Genomic DNA, 17,356 nt, shown 5'->3' with positions numbered 1-17,356 from the left:
CCTCAAATATGTATTTTAATGTTTTTGTTTCTTTCATGCATGTGTTTCTAACGCATTTATAAGATTATTTCTTGGTTGCTTTGTATGTCCCTCCCCCACAGTGTAACCCCTGCTTTCACTATATTTGATGTCAGTATAACATGTGGAGGAGATGGGGACAAACAAGTCATTTAAGGATTCAGGTGGACCTGTTGCAACAATGAGAAGTACAAAATGTCATGTCAAAACCAGCTTTACAATGTCGGAGGGGGGGGAGGGGGGGTATGATTGGGTGGGGGGGAGGGGGGAGGCTGGGAAGGGAGGTGAAGGGTAAACAAAGGAGGAGGCTGCAATGCTTGGTAAGAAATGTATGCATTATCCTGACCATGTAATTGTAACCCCTCTGTACAGTATGTTCTCAAATAAATTAAAATAAAATTAAAAAATATATATATATAGTTGAGGAAGTGGCTCTGTGGCTCAGGTGGTAGAGTGCTCACCTTGAGCTGAAGTGCTCAGGGATAGCACCCAGGCCCAGAGTTCAAGACCCATGACTGCCAAAAAAAAAAAAAGGAAAAAGAAAGAAAGAAAGGAAGAAAGAAAGAAAGAAGAGAAAAGAAAGAAGAGAAAAGAAAAAAGCAACAACAATAATAAAATATATAGTTGAAAGGTTTTAATAAACAGCCTCATATCAAAAGAGTACAAATATCTTTTTCTAGATATAATCTCCATTATTATTAGTTATTTGATTGTTACAAAATATCAAATACAATCTAACAAAATAAATTAGATTCTATTGCCCATAATATTACATATATAATGGGTAGTATCATATATGCTGATTACAATTACATTGTATATGAGTTAGTTTAGGTGCACTAACAGACACATTTGAGTTTAGTACTACACCTTACACTTACTACCTCCATGCTCTTTAAACAACTAACTCTTTAAAAAACTAACTCATTAGACCTCAAAGTTAAAGCATGCTCAATATTTTGTGGTAAGAATGAAATCATAAACAGATATTATACATTTAGAGTAGCTGTCACACAGGTATGTAACACATGGTCTTGATCACTGTGAATGCCCTATAGCTGGTCATTGATGACACACAAATTACCAGGCTATTGAAGATTTTTCAGTAAAATTAACAATTTGAGTGAATTCATTTTACCTATGATGTCCTTTAGAACCTGAGTTTCTGAATTAATTTTCAGAACTCACTGCAAGATATTATTCTATTTTTATAAAACATCTGGTAAAATAATAATTCGGTGTTACAGAGTAGCAATACTTGTTAGTACATGGAATTTTGTGATGCAAATTTAAAGAAATATTTGTATTCGTGCAGGAGGAAAAATAACCAGAGAATAATCCCCTTGTATAATTAAGACAGTGATCATCTACAAGAACAGCATATCTTTTTGTTCTCCTCCATCAGGATGGAGTCACCAAGAGTCCAGAAAAACGCTCCTCTCTTCCAAGGCCTTCCTCCATCCTCCCTCCTCGCCGGGGAGTATCAGGAGATAGAGAGGAACACTCCTTCTCCCTCAACAGTTCCATCTCCTCTGCAGCTCGACGGACCACCAGTAGGTTCATTTTACTTTGGTTTCCTAGAGCTTAGTACAGATTTACTATATTTTATAGTATTCCAATAAAATGTACCCCAAGAACAGATGATCTTTATCCTAACAACCAGAAAATCCAGACAATAGCACTTTGAGTCAAAACAATTGATGGAGCAAATGGGAACAAATTGCTTTGTTATCTATTAAACAAGGTTGAGATAGAGTCATTTTTGTAAGAATGTTTTTCTCTCCTCTTTGAAATTTAGGCAAAAAAGAGAATTCTAAAGAAATAATTAATAGAGAAAACAACAAACAGGCTTTTGTACATTTATACAAATACTAAATTTGTATTTCCTTATTATTCTTTTAGTTAGTTGAATTAACAATGCTGATGATTAGTTGATTGATTAAAATCAATTCAAATTATAACATCTAAACCTTATTATTAACATAAAATTTTCCATTACTAGGCTTCAAATATAGCTTCTTTTAGTAGTCTTAAAATATGATCAATTTATGGGTAGGTGAACTAAGGTTATATTTATAAGAAGAGCAATTCCAGCAAATTGACGTGATACTTTCCATATGTGCTACCATTGCAGGACCTGTGGATTAAGGTAGAACTTGCTTAATGCTGTACAGCTAATAAGTGGTTGAATATGGTTTTCAGCCCACTGACAATTTCACCAGCCACCCTCCTAAGGATTTCTCTACATTTACTTAGAGAAAGTAGTATTGGAGAAATGCTCTGTAAAATCATTTGCAGAATTATAGCTCTGTAATATAGAAACAATCATAAAATGCTAGAAATTACAACCACTATCATGTTATAACTAGCTCTTCCATTTATTTTAAATAAATAAATAAATAAATGAATATATAAATTATATATTATACAGATATACATATATATACATATATATATACATACATACACATAAATAGTACTGGTCCTGGGGCTTGAATTCAGAGCCTGGACATTGTCTCTGAGCTTTTTGCTCATTTAGTGCTCTACCACTAAGCTACAGCTCCACTTCTGATTTTTTCTGAGTAATTTATTAGAAATAAGAATCTCATGGATTTTCCTGCCCATGCTGGGATTCAAACCTTGATCCTGAATCTCAGTCTCCTGGGTAGCTAGGATTACAGGAATGAGCCACTGACACTGACCCCTGCAAAAATACTTTTAATTACAAAATTAGAATAATTGTACGCAACACCACTTAATTTCATGAAAAAAGAAACAACCATCTTTTGAAGCTTGTGCTGAGAATATTTTGATATTTCAAAATTATTTTTACCGTGGCTAAAATATTCAACTGAACTAGTAAGGGAAAGTATTTAAGAGTTTGCAGTCTCAGCAAGAAGAGCCTTTAACTCCAAATACCTAGAGCTATAATTGAGCATCAACAGTAACCCCAGTGATGATGAGACAAGACAAAGACTCCAGGTTATCGCAAAGCAATATTTTAAATCATGTTTCTGTATATTGCTATAGAAACAAAATGGTACTTTCAATATAAATGCAGTTCTTCAAGCTTGTGTGTTCTGACTTTTAAAGTGTATCTGTATGTAATTTGGTTTTTAATTTGTTCTGAGCCAATGATGTTTTTTACTTCCTAACTTCTTTATCTGACTGATGTTCACAAGCACTAGGTCATTTGTTTTTTTTTTTTTTTTTTTTTAAAGCATAACTGATACTCATGATACTCTGATCATCTGAGGATTTTGGGACATTGGGCCTATTTTAGCATTATGTAACTCCCACTTTCTTATCATTTTCTTTTTTTTTTTTTGTCGGTAGTGGGGGCTTGAACTCTGGGCTTGGGCATTGTTCCTCAGTTCTTCAGCTCAAGGCAAGCACTCTACCACTTGAGCCACAGTGCCACTTCTGGTTTTCTAGTGGAGATAAGAGTCTCCCAGACTTTCATGCCCAGGCTGGCTTTGAACCACGATCCTCAGATCTCAGCCTCCTGGGTAGCTAGGATTACAGGCATGAGCCATAACTGCACAATGGAATGTTCTGGCATTTTATGCAACTATAACTGCACACTGGAAAGATTTGAAGAAAACAAAACTGTTCAGAAAAGTCCTTTAGTCCAAGAAAGTCATTGTCATGTAGGAGTTGACAAGATAAATAAGAAAATTTTCCAGGTCTGGTGTCTTGTACCTGTAATCCTTGCTACTCAGGAGGCTGAGATGTAAGGATTGGATATAGGTTCAAAATAGCCTGAACAGAAAAGTCTGTAAAACATTTATCTCCAATTAATCAAAAACAAAAACAAGAAGCCAGAATTAAAGATGTGGCTCAAGTGGTAGAATACCAGCCCTAAACAAAAAAGCTAAAGGATAGTGCCTAAGCCCTGAGTTCAAGTATGATAAATAAACAATTTAATAAAAGTAACTAGAGAAAGTTTTCAAAATTATATTAAGGTCTTAAATGTGCTTCTTTCAGGATAAATAGAAAACACTTAACTTTATCATTTAGAACAGTAGAACATAATTTATGATAATAAAAAGTTCCAGGGGCTGGGAAGGTGGCTCAGTGGTAGAGCGCTTACCTTGCATTCATGAGCCCTGGGTTCAGTTCCTCAGCACCACATAAGCAAAAAAGAAAAAAGCCCAAGGTGGTGCTGTGGCTCAAGTGGTAGAGCACTAGCCTTGAGCTGAAGAGCTGAGGGACAGCACCCAAGCCCAGAGTTCAGGCCCCACAACTGGACCCAAAATTAATTATTTAATTAAATTAAATAAAAAATTCCACATGTATTGAATAGCAGTGGGAAGTTGATTTAGCCTCATACTTCAAGTGTTAATAGAAAACGTTTCTTTTATGTATATATATATATATATATATATGTATATACCCTGTAATAAGCATTTTAGCCACTCCCACAATATTACCACAGGCCATTCTCCATATAGCAAAATGCAGCTAAGTGCACCTCAGTGAATCTGAATCCAATTCATTACATTAAAAAACAAATCTTGAATACCTGCTATGTTCTGCCACCATAAAAATCACTCAGGCTAGGTACAGAAGAAAAACATACAGAGAAATTCCTTCTCTTATAGAATATCTCACCTACTCAAAGCTGGTGAATTCACAGGGAATATATCTAAGGAAGAAATAAGATTTCTGGAGAGATTTGACAAAATGGTATAGTGATAGGGTTAAGCATACATTAAAAACTGGCTTTGAAATGTTATTTTATGGAAAATGAGAAAAAATATAGAATACACACGAATTTTCACTTTGGTCATCTTGTATCATATTTCATATTTTTTGGATAAAGAAAAATGTTTATCATTAAAAGACTAGAAGGACACAAAACAACTTTCTCTTAATGTATGAAAAGTATTCACTGAAAGAAGAAGTAAAATCATGTTTCTCTGGACAATAGAACCTAGACCAAAGGATAGATTTATGCTGTCTGCAGAACACAACAATCTAAAAGCTCTGTTAAATTTATTTCTTAAAATATCCAGCAAAGACTAAACTACATGACCCCATACTGGAAGAACTTTCTACAGCTATACCCAACAATCAGCTACATCCAGTAACCTGTCTTTGTCCTTCACAAAATTTTACAAGATCCATTGATTTTAGTTGTGTACGTCTTCAGTAGTAAAAACTAAGAATCATGCCATCACATGTGTCATAAATGAAGGATGACTTCTTTTAAAGCTGTGAATTCTCACAAGCTAATAATTATATCTGCTTTAGAATTTAGTACTATCTGAATAAATGAGCCCTGATATTCTTATTTCTTAAGAGTAATAAAATCTGCCCTATCTGTTATGTATTTTTGTTTATTTCAGCATGAGTGGTATTCCAGAAACAGCTTAAAAATCTACATGTTGTACTTTATTATATTACACTTAGTTCAGAAAAGCATTTGAAGTAGCATTGAAAATGCTTTGAAGCAAATCTTAGGAAAGGAAAATGGAGACTGATCCAGAGAAAGATATGTATTCTAAAATCCTGTATAGTTACTAAAAGCATGTGAGACTTTTATTTGACTCCAAACTGTCCAACTATTGATGAAAGTAAGAGAGAAAACAGTCATCCACAAGGTTCAGTGTGATTGCATTCTTTTTTCTTTTTTCTTTTTCTTTTTTGCCAGTCCCAGAGCTTCTTGAACTCAGGGCCTGGGCACTGTCCCTGAGCTTCATTTGCTCAAGGCACTCTACCACTCGAGCCACAGCCTTTTCCATTTATGTGATACTGAGGAATTGAACCTAGGGCTTCATGTATGCTAGACAAGCACTCTACCAATAGGCCACATTCCCAGCCCCATGATTGCATTCTTGAAACAGCCTGTTTTTATAAGGAGAAATCAACTTTTTCAGTCAGAAGCTAAGTTTCATTACAAAGGGAATGAATGATACAATAAAGCAATGTCTGACAGCTTTTACTTAATGTATATGTAGACCACAGAGCTACTCATGTAAGCCAGAGGTGTAACAAGATTCAATAGGAACCTTTCTACATATGATAAACATGTTATCTAAATACACAGTTCTAGGTTGTGTGTACACCTACATCTTTATCTCAGAATGAATGTATTTATGGAGAGGGATGAGTGATCATATGCCATTCAGGAATCTTCTGTGAACAGGATCCACATGCTACATTAAGCATACCCTCTATTTCCAGCAAAAGGCAAGCTATATACCCTAGTTATTTCAGATAGAAATTGAGTTTTGAGGTACTCATGATGAGAACTATGGAGAGCAAATCAAGAAAAACAAAATCAAGTCTTATCTTTGTGGCAATTAAAAAAAATGTGTTCAAAAGAAAGTCACCAGCTTCTAAACCTAAAGATAGGAGGACCTCACCTTTTTTTTTTTTTCTCAACACTGTTGCAATGATTTGTACTTATTTACAAATACCTTAGGAACTAAACAGCTGGGGAGTTCTGGGGACGTTTTCAATACTGTGGTTTTTGTCCCACTTGCTTGTTAACATAGGGTCAGAGCCAATTCGCAGAGCAGGAAAAAGTGGCACCTCAACCCCCACAACCCCTGGATCCACTGCTATCACTCCTGGCACCCCACCAAGTTATTCTTCACGCACTCCAGGCACTCCTGGAACCCCCAGCTACCCCAGAACACCTGGAACCCCCAAATCTGCCATCTTGGTGCCCGGTGAGAAGAAAGTGGCCATCATTCGCACTCCTCCAAAGTCGCCTGCTACTCCCAAACAGCTCCGGCTTATTAACCAACCACTGCCAGACCTGAAGAATGTCAAATCCAAAATTGGATCGACAGACAACATCAAATACCAGCCGAAAGGGGGCCAGGTAAGAATCCTGTGGTCATCTCTTTACTGCCAGAAAACCTCACTCATTTATATTCCCTTACACGAGTTTTAATCCAACAGTTCTCAAAGAGCAAGGGAGATGGAGGTGTTCCTGACTTACTGGTTATGGAGTTGTGGTTACTGGTTTGTGTGGAATCTTGGTAATCTGAGGAAGTTATCTTATAAAATATATGTTCTGTTTTTCTGGTTATTATTAGGTAACATTTGGTTAAACCAGACCAAGAATCTTCTAGTCGATTTCAGAATGGATCTCTGTGGCTTTGTGTACTTTAACTTAAGAGATATGGATTTTGTTTTTTATTTTGGATCCGGACCATGAGCTTCTGTCACTATCTTTTATGATTCTAATTTTGTCTTCTTGTTTCCTCAAGGAGTCACTCTCATATTTATTTCAAATGAGAGCATGGTTCACCAAGTTATTTCTCTGACTACCTTTGCCTGAATATTGCAAGTGTTTATGTTGTAATAAACAAGTAGCTCAAAATAATTCTTCTGAATGAAGTTATAGCTCAGGAACTTCTGTTTAAGATGAGATGTATTGCAGTTATTAGCAAAGTTTACTTCAAACTATAGCTCCTGAACAACACTCATCTCTTTCCTAAGCAGGGGGCTGTGAGTTCTGCCCTTCCCTGAATCTAGCCCTATGCTATATACTTGGGCAAAGCTTGGAAAGAAAAAATACAAGTATTTAATATTATCCTTTGATACTAATAGTATTCTTACATTCATCAGTTTTGCACATTAAGAAAGGAAAATATTCTGGGCCCTTTAAAAAGTGTTGTATTATTATTATAATTAGCCATAAATAATATGGAGAGACAATTTGAATGAAATCTGTTTAATATTGAATGGAAAATTTCTTGTAGCTTTATGAGAGAGATTATAAAATGAAATAACTGCTTTCTCAATAACTACTATTTAAAATCAGTTCTATTTATATATCCTCATGTTCTAAATATATCCTTAACTGAATATGGTTTGGAATTTTTTTTAATGTCCTAGAAAAAGTTGATATATCTTCTTAGAATTGCACAGAAATGTAAGTAATTTCTAAGATAGTGTTCTGAAACTAAAAAGAAAATATAATGACAATGAAAGATATGGATAAAAATTAATATAGAATTTTACAATACATGGTTTTGTTTAAAGGAGTCCTTAAGGTCAAGAAGAATGATTTTAGCATAAGCTTTGCAGCAATTTCTAAGATTAAATCAGTCCTCTCCCCCACAAAAAATGCAAGGATGTCTGTTTTCTTTTTACCAATTCTAGTTGCATTTTTATGTCTAATTTTACTTGATTTCCACTATATTTGCCAATTCATGAAGTTGATGTAAGAGGCGTTCTGTTTTCATCTGTACTGAAACTACCCTCAATATCATATTACTTAGGCAAGAGTAAAGACATAACACAAAAATTACAACAAAAATAGCCTCAAAAATCAGAGTCATTTAAAGGAAAATTTCTTCTTTCATCTGGTAAGTGTTAAGTTGCTTTAGTATTATCTTTGGGCCAAATAACTTGGAAAACCTCTACTGCAGTGAAGTTATAAAATGATTTTTGTTGCAGAAGCAAGAAATATTTCCTTTGTAAAATGAGAGACAGATGGAAGATATTTACCCTCTATTTTGTAATAGATATGCAAATGCATTTGAATTATAGAGAGAAGTGAATTCAAAACTTGATACCCATTGCAACTGAACTGCCTTTGTAGGAATAAATATATATATTCACACTTCACCACAATCTCCTTAAAAGCCTCTTTACAGTGTATGATCTTCACAAATGCAGGGAATGAGGAAGAGCTTTTTTTGTTTTTCTGTACATGTTAAACTACTAGGGGACTGACCAACACTTTTGTAGTTCCTAGTTTTTAGAATGATTGAAAATCAGTCCATGTAGAACTCATGGAAATGATCAGCATGAGAAGTTAAAGGTACATATACATGTATATTTAAATAAATTATATTTTTTTATGTGTTCTGTTACTGGAGCTTGAAGTCAAGGCCTGGGCATTGTTCCTTAGCTTTTCTCACTCAAGGCTGGCTCCCTAGTACCTGATCCACAGCTTCACTTCTGGTTTTTTGTGGTTGATTGGAGATCAAGTCTCATGGACTTTCCTATCTGGGCTGGCTTCAAACATTGATCCTCCGTTCTCAGCATCCTGAGCAGCATCAGCCACCATCACCCAGCTAAGATATTTCAAACAGGACTGAGCACCTTTAAAAGACACTGTCCTCTGATGGCATGTTGCTCTCAATTTTTGATTCATTATTCTAGAAGAGACAATGAGCTTTATTCAGAAGCTACATTGTATAATGTGGGAACTCAATAACTTCTCAAGTTAGGAAACGTTATTTTCCCCTAATTTGAACATTTATTGGTCTTCTGGACATATACTATTTATATTTTCTATCCCTTATCTCTTGTTAATGCTCAGTTTTCTATTGCTAGAGAAGCTCAGTTCACTGAGCCAAATCAATGCTTAATGGAAAAGATAAGCTAGTTGAAGATAAGATGAACTTTACAAAAAGCAATAAGGTTAATCTTCTTAGCTAAAACATAAATTCCTTCTACTGGACAGAGCATATATAATCATGGATTCACTGTAGATAGTGCAATGTATTCATTTAATTCATTATTTTAAAAAATCTATCTAAGTATTAAATTAAAAGTATTTACAGTAAGTTCTTCAGTCTACATTCAATTTAAATTTTAAACTAAGGCTAGCTTGATTAAAAACACAGTTTCTCTGAATATATAGCCTGAAAAGTTTAGACATCTTGATAAATCTTTTTTGTGTTTGTGTGTTTTCTGTCTCTAGCGTTTTCCTGTCTATATATAGGGTTTGTATTTTTAAGAGGAATTTAAAATTATGTAGATTACCCTTACATGTTTAACAGGCTTTTTGTTTTTTCTCCCTCGCTTTATGAAAAGCATAAGTTCTGTGCCTTCATAATAGTTAAGTAATTTAACAAAACTATTGAGGCATTTTCAGAATTCATTTTTATTAACTACTCATTGGATGGGTTGGTTCATGAGACCCTGATCTCTACTTGGCCATGTCTGAATATCTGATTGAGGCCTTGTGAATTGTGTTCCATTGCTTCATTCATGACTACAGTTAGCTATTCTCAGATCAGCCACGCTAATCTTCATGGTATATGCAAACAAAATGTGCATATTAAAGGAAAGAGCACTGTTCATCGTTAATATAAAAAAAAAAAAAACTTTGTGGAATTCCTCAGCCTGTTACCTTCTCAGACAGTGTAATCCTGCCATCTTTTTTTTTTTTTCCGGTCATGGGGCCTGAACTCTGAGCCTGGGCGCTGTCCCTCAGTTTTTTAGCTCAAGGCAAGTGCTCTACTGCTTGAGCCACAGTGTCACTTATGGTTTTCTAGTGGTTTATTGGAGATAAGAGTCTCAGACTTTCCTGCCTGCGCTGGCTTTGAACTGTGATCCTCAGATCTCAACCTCCTGAGTAGCTAGGATTACAGGCGTGAGCCACCAGCATACGGCTTAATCCTGCCATCTTAAAAAAAAAAAGTCTATTTAAATCCATTAGACTAGAACTTATAAAGTATATTATTACTTTCCAGAAATAAATCAATGTACTTTCTGAAGTACCCCATTTTCGGATGTTCCCTCACAGACCACCATGATCAATGCAAACAGCAAAGAGTCGTTTATTGCAAGCTCAAGTTTGTTCCTCGCACACTTGGCAACTGGTGACACTAAGAGGCCCTGAGCATAGAATCAGCACAGTTTTTATAGTATTGAACAAACAACTTTAAGGAACTTTTACATAAGAAATGACATGATTGGTTATCATTTAAAGCAAGCTAAGCTGGGCAAATATGATTGGTTGACCTTTACATAAAAATATTCTTGGTCCATAGCTTGACCAAAAACGGTTATGAGTCACATCTGGACCAACAGAATGCATGGCATGTCTCGCTCTGGGCTCTGAAGAACCGGTTGGTCAGAAAATTATATGGTTTTCCTCGGAACCGAAACTCTTAGCCCTTAGCCCTAGGTCGCTAGGGGACACCACCACTTGGGAGTAATCACCTGCCTTAAGGAAATGCCATCTATGGCTCCAAGAATTGTGCATGGCTTTCTGTCATAAATTCCTAGCATTGGGGCTAAAGTGGGCCACGAGTTAAGTCGCAGAACTGAGATGGGGTCTTACGTAAAATGGAATTGCTTAGGTTTTTCACTTTCTGTTAGGAAAATGGAGGAGAAAGGAACAGGCTGGGACTCAGTCTCAACAGGTGAGGACTGTGTATTGAGGAGCATTGAGGAACAGGCAACCTTCCCAAGAGATTGGAGGTGGTGCAAAAGGTGGGGTTCGAGTTAGATTTTTATGGGTCCAAGAAGGCTTAGGGCTGGCGAGGTGAATAGAATGTTTATCTCCAGGCTTAGGTCTGAGTGCCCTGCCAGTGTCATGCAAATCCTTGCACACTGGGGTTTTTCCTGACTTCCTAAGTGCCTGGGATAACAGGGAGGAAGTCAATTCTTCACTTTCTATCTCTTAATTCTGTATTATAGACCCATTGAATTTAATGGAGCTATCTGTACTTTTCACTACCTTAGTGTAAGACATATTTTTTGTCTCTTGCTGATGTCACTCCAGTAATTGTTACCTGGTGTCCCTGTATCTATATTTGTCCACCAGATGTACTATAGCCAGGATTTCTTAGATTTGTAAGTAAACATTCCATTGTCTAATTAATTATTTAATGTGTAGTTTTGTCTACCTAGAATACTATACATGATATCCACAAAATGAGAAATGAGATCATCCTATCTTCAGAGACCTATACTTAGGAGGTGCCCAAGAAATATTCATGCAGTGAAAGTTGAATGAGTGTCATATATCATTTATACAAATAGACCCTTAATAACACAGGTGACTATGGATACTTCTTTGCTACTGTGATTATTACCTAAATAAACTTTCCACATTTGGATCACAATTTGCTAAAAGAACGTATAGAGGCATGCTTATGAAATAGACTACGAAGACAGAAAGATTGAATGAGACCATTTTTTCATTCATACATTTGTTCATATTTGTTATTTATTAAGACAACTAAATTACTTCATGGCAAAACAGGAAGGGGACTTCTGAAGTATGATCTCTAAAAACCTAGGCCAACAGGGAGTCATTTGTTTTGTTTTGCTTCTTCTGCTTTTTCCTGTTCTCTCAGCCCACATAGGGTCTTGCCTTTATTTTAATTTTAAGAATAATTGCTAAAGTAGAGAAAGTAATAAAAATGCCCTATAAAGTTAAAAATACTGCATCAACCCAGCATTTTGTAAAAACCTATTCAGTGAAATGTTTTACATTATATTGGAAAGATTTAGTTTAATTTTTATTTATATATTTTTAGTATCAAAGTCATTATTATCCCCATATGAGAGGTCTTTAAGATCAGGCACCCTGTCTTTATTGCAATAGGATTTTTGTAACCATAATTCAAATGTCTAAGGTAGGTCAATGAAAAATTGGGGAGTTACAGTTTGTAAATAGTTATCAAATACTGTGAAAATTAGTACTTTGAGTTTATCAAGTTGAGACCTAGGGAGCCTCTTTATACTCATTCATAAACCAAAAAAGAACATGGAAACTCTGGGCCTGGGCTCTGTCTCTCAGCTCTTCAGCTCAAGGCAAGCACTCTACCACTTGAACCACAGCGCCACTTCCAGTTTTCTGGTGGCTTATTGGAGAGAAGAGTCTCACAGGCTTTCCTGCCAGGGCTGGCTTTGAACCACGATCCTCAGATCTCAGCCTCCTGAGTAGCTAAGATTATAGGCATGAGCCACCGGCGCCCAGCAGCTATTTTTTTTCCCCACCATCTTGGCCACTATTCCTTAGAATTTTTTAAAAATTTAAGGGTAGGCAAAATATATCAAGAAAGTACAGCATGTGAATTTGGAAAGCCTAGGTATCTGTTAATTTTCTTGAGTTAAAACAGCTGTTGCATGTATAACATTCCCTACAGCTGCCACTAAAAGACTACTTAAAAGTATTTCACATTGGGTCTAGTGACAAACCTTATTGATGCTTCTTCCACCCACATACTCTTTCAAATTTTCAGCAGTATCTATTCACTCCAAGGTTTTTCAGTGGAGCTCTACTTTTAGGGGCTGTGTTATACAGTGCCCATGAGAAAATTGGTCCCTCTAACTTATCTACAGAATTGTTCTTTGGGGCAAGCTTGCATATGAATTGAAATATATTTATAGTTTATACATGATATAAGTAAATTTGAAGAGACTATTGCTCAGTAGAGACAGGATTAATTAAATTCTGAATGAAGTCTAGTGGTTGTATAATCTAAATGCATTTCAGAATGTAACCGCAGGCTATTTGAAGAACACGATCGCTGTCAAAGGATGTGGTTGTGTTCTTGTTTTAGCATATGATATGTTGGGATGTCAGAAAAGATAGGTAAACAGTGTTCATTAAATTAATCATTGAGGAAGAAGAGTGCTTTTGAGTGAGACAGGAGAGATTTTGTAATTGAAGGCCTAAACTCCTGAACAAGAACAAAGTTGGAAGGAGTTTACTCCTCTGTGTGGCTGAGGCACACACTCTGTCAGCCGAGTGTCCTCTACCTTCTCACCTTCTAAGACAACCTCACTCAGAAGAAGAAACAAGTGTATATCAACTGAGACTCATCCATAGAGGAAGCTTGAGGGTCCAGAAAGAATCCACATTTTGGACACCCAGTTACTGTCCATATATATCAGTGCCTTGAGCTGACATTGAGCCTTTCAAGAAGATAGCAGCATCAGAGAGTGGCAGTTTTTTTTAAATATCAAATCCCATTGCGCAAGAAATTCAAGCTGAACTTTAGATGAATGCCTCTGGCTTATTATTGCATTACAAAAATTTGTACTTTGAGCATATATTCTTTACAGATTTCATATTTCTTATTAGTACGGGATATTTGTTCTTACTTATGCAGCCTATATTTTTTTTGTTTTACTCTCTTCCTAGAGTGACCCAATTTTAGGGAGAAAACTGCTAGTTTCTCTTAAGGAACAATTAAACCTATGGAGAAAGAATATAGTAATGATCCCTTCAACCAAATCATCACAATATAATCCCACAAGCCTCACACTAGGAAGACCCAGAAAGTAATCATAATATTCTTCTTTAATGTGGTGGAAGAATCAACCAGAATTTGTGAGAAATTGAAATTGAATTTTTTATATTTTATTAACCTAGCTTTATACAAATCTTCACATTATGTGAACCTGTGTGAACCAAAGTACTCGGTTTATGCAAGTTTTGAATAAAACCCATGAGACTAAAATCCAGATTTGTGACATATACAAAAATGAAAGTATTATGAAGGTAACCAAAGAGAAATATCCAAAATCAGAGTTACCGATCATTCTCTTTGCCTCACTAACAAGTTTTGGTATATTTAATAAGCTATACTGAATTTGGAGGAAATTTGAATTAAGATAAGCGTTATAAAGATGATCCAATTGACTGAGATAATATTTTTTCACTCCTGCTGTGAAGTATGTAAAAGAAAAAATTATCATACTTTTCTAAGTTACTTTATTACTAATATTGTTGGTATATCTTGGTTAAATAAATTTTAAAAAATGAAAGCATGCCTTAGAGATAGACTTGGATGATGGATATTCAAATTTTTCCTTGTATACTATGAACTTCAAAAAATTAGTTTATCTAATAGAAAATTTTAACCATTTTTTTTTCTAAAGAGTCTGTGACCTTAAAATGACTTTTTTTCTTAAGCTACCTTTTAGGAATGCAGAATTTTTCTTCAGAGTGAAAATTGCTTCTCAAGCAGTTTAGAACTATTAGTAAAATCTAGTTATAATTCAACTCTTTAATTTTAAAGGGGAGAATCTGGAATATAGCTCTGTCTTTTATAGGCTGCCATCAAGTCTTCAATATTCTGTAATGATTTTTGAGGACAGCTGGTATTGGTATAATTAATTTTTTCTTTTCTTTTCTTTTTCTTTTTTTGTCATGGGGCTTGAATTCTCAGCCTGGTTGCTGTTCCTGAGCTTCACAGCAGCACTTCCAGTTTTCTGGTGGTTTATTGGAGATAAGAGTCTCATAGACTTTCCTCCCAGGCTGGATTTAAGCCACAATCCTCAGATCTCAGCCTTCTGAGTAGCTAGGATTACAGGCATGAACCACTAATGCCTGGTTAATTAATTCTTTTTAAGATGCTATTTGTAAATGACTGTAGAGGCCTTGGACATGAAACAGTTTGTAGTTTTGTTAAGATACAAACTTGAGTCACCAGGACTGACTAGCAAGTACTCAGCAGTAAGTGGTCCAGCTTGATATAAACCTTGATATGTATCAGTATCCTCAAAGTGGTTTTGTTTCTCTTTACTCAGCCTCTAAGAAATTGCAGGATGACGGTCTGAAGAACCATTGATACTCATTTTATCATACTTTGCCTCATTGCAGATATAAAGATGATAGTATGACGCTATTAGAGTATGGGAGTATGGAAGGAATATGCCGCTAATATACATCAAGGTTGAGACAAAGGTTGAGGAAGTCAACTGTCAAAAAAGCCAGCTAATTGTTTTACTGGGAGGCGAACAACTCCGTAGAAAATCAAGAGCAACTCCACAGAAGCTAGCTTTTACGTTTTAGTATTTTTAAGATTCTAGATCATCTCTAAACAATGGTAGAAGCATGACCCTTTGGAAGTGAATCATTTGTTTGGGGAAACAAAAATTATGAGACAGCCAATTAAATATTAAGGTCAAACAGACTTTCAAAACTTAAATTTCCATTTGTTTTAATAAGTGAATTAGACTCAAAACTTGGCTTTTGATCACTTGGTAATAAGTCACTTGGTTGGTACTGTAATGATCTCTACCCTGAAATTCATAAATGCATAAACCAAATACTTTTTATTCTCAATGATTAATAAAATGGCTTACATAAATTCTATTCATTGACAAAATGATTATATACTATAGAAAATAATTTTATTGTTAGCAGACATAATAAACCAGCATAACTCGCTTTCTGAAAATAACTTATGGGTTTTTTTTTTCTATATGATTTTAAAACTTACCTGCATCCACATATATTAAATTCTTACAGCACAACAATACTTACTGTAATATCCTTAAGTCCTTTTAAGTTGGAATTTTTGTTCCATCTTAGAGAGTGGCCTAGTCATCATGTCTCTGAATTCTAATTTTGACAAGAGGCCATTCCCTTGGGCTTCTAAGGAAAGCTGTCAATGATATTTCTCAGTTGGGGACAAGCTGTCTTGTTCATGTTAGAAAGGCACTGTGATTTAAGCTTTGGCTAGTTAAAAATACTCACTATACAATGTCCTTGTAGATTTTAAATTCTTTCTGGCAAATACCAAGTGATGTGTTAACATTCTTGAGAAGGCCTTATATATAGGGTAAATTAATTTAATTTTTTTTTTTTTACCTAAGAGGAGAAGTTGTCCTTTAAAGCAATGGCAATAGATTTCTTTTTAGCAATGAAGGAGAGGAGGCATCACTACCATAAAGCAAAACAAATAATAGCAACAAAAATAAATCTTTTTCTATGCTTACATTGTTTGTCCTTCAAGGCATAGCAACTTTGAAAGATACATGAAAAAAATCATGAAAGAGTTATGACTTTGTGCAGTACATTATACCAGAGTAATGTATTTTTACAAATCTGGGTGTGCTGTTGTCTTCAAAATGAATGCTTGACTTCCTTAAAATAGAAATTGAACCAAACTTTAAATCTGCTAGATTCAACCAAGGCCTACACTATATCTGCATGACTTAGTAGAAGCCAACTAACCATCTTTAGTTTTTCTAAAAATGAATAGAATGCTTCACCAGTAACATCTAGAAACATCTCCAGAGAAAGGCCTTTTCCCCCACAGAGCCAAACCTGCAAGGGAACCATGTGATCTTTTAGCAGAGCAGACTTAGAGTCTCTTTTTTTTACCTTTTTGAGGTCCCGAAATTTCTTCCCTTGGATGAATGGGAAGTTTGACCTTGAAAGCTCAATATAGACTAATAGAACAGTCAAGCTTGTGATGTGATTCATAATTATGATAGATGATGCTGTGGGTCTGGGAGGAGTACTGGTGTATTATTCAGGGTTGTAATCCTGAACAATACTAAACTATACTGTTGAGTGTTCCCTAGAGTGGACCCGAATCCCAACGTTGCCAGCCTTTTTTTAACACAGATAATTTGCCTTTTATTTTTCTACTCCTTCGGGCATATCACCAGGATACTTAATGCTTTTGAGCATTTGGTCCTTGGGGTACTGGGAAATAGGGACTCATATTTACACAATATAAATGTGTTTCTGTTCCAGTGTGAATTCCTTTTCATAAATGAATACGCAGTAGGTTAAGGAGGCCTTTGGTGCTCCCAATTCTGGTTCTTATACCCACTATCTTGAAAGAACAGATGCACAGTGAAGTTACCTCCAATTCCTTTT

The 17,356-nt window shown here is 35.4% G+C and overlaps 1 protein-coding gene across 3 annotated transcripts in view; it reads left to right on the top strand.

The window, feature by feature from the left end:
* Positions 1–17,356, top strand: part of Map2 (microtubule associated protein 2) — a 137,522-nt gene that overhangs the window by 111,753 nt on the left and 8,413 nt on the right. For all 3 annotated transcript variants that reach the window (XM_042679317.1, XM_042679316.1, XM_042679315.1), the window contains 2 exons: positions 1,424–1,571; positions 6,522–6,853. In XM_042679317.1, the coding sequence (XP_042535251.1) occupies positions 1,424–1,571; positions 6,522–6,853 (480 nt within the window). The remainder of the gene's footprint in view (positions 1–1,423; positions 1,572–6,521; positions 6,854–17,356) is intronic.

This window comes from Dipodomys spectabilis, unplaced genomic scaffold (genome assembly GCF_019054845.1).
Source record: "Dipodomys spectabilis isolate Male_0828 unplaced genomic scaffold, ASM1905484v1 ptg000051l, whole genome shotgun sequence".
NCBI lineage: Eukaryota > Metazoa > Chordata > Mammalia > Rodentia > Heteromyidae > Dipodomys > Dipodomys spectabilis.
This window is presented reverse-complemented; position numbering and strand designations above follow the sequence as displayed.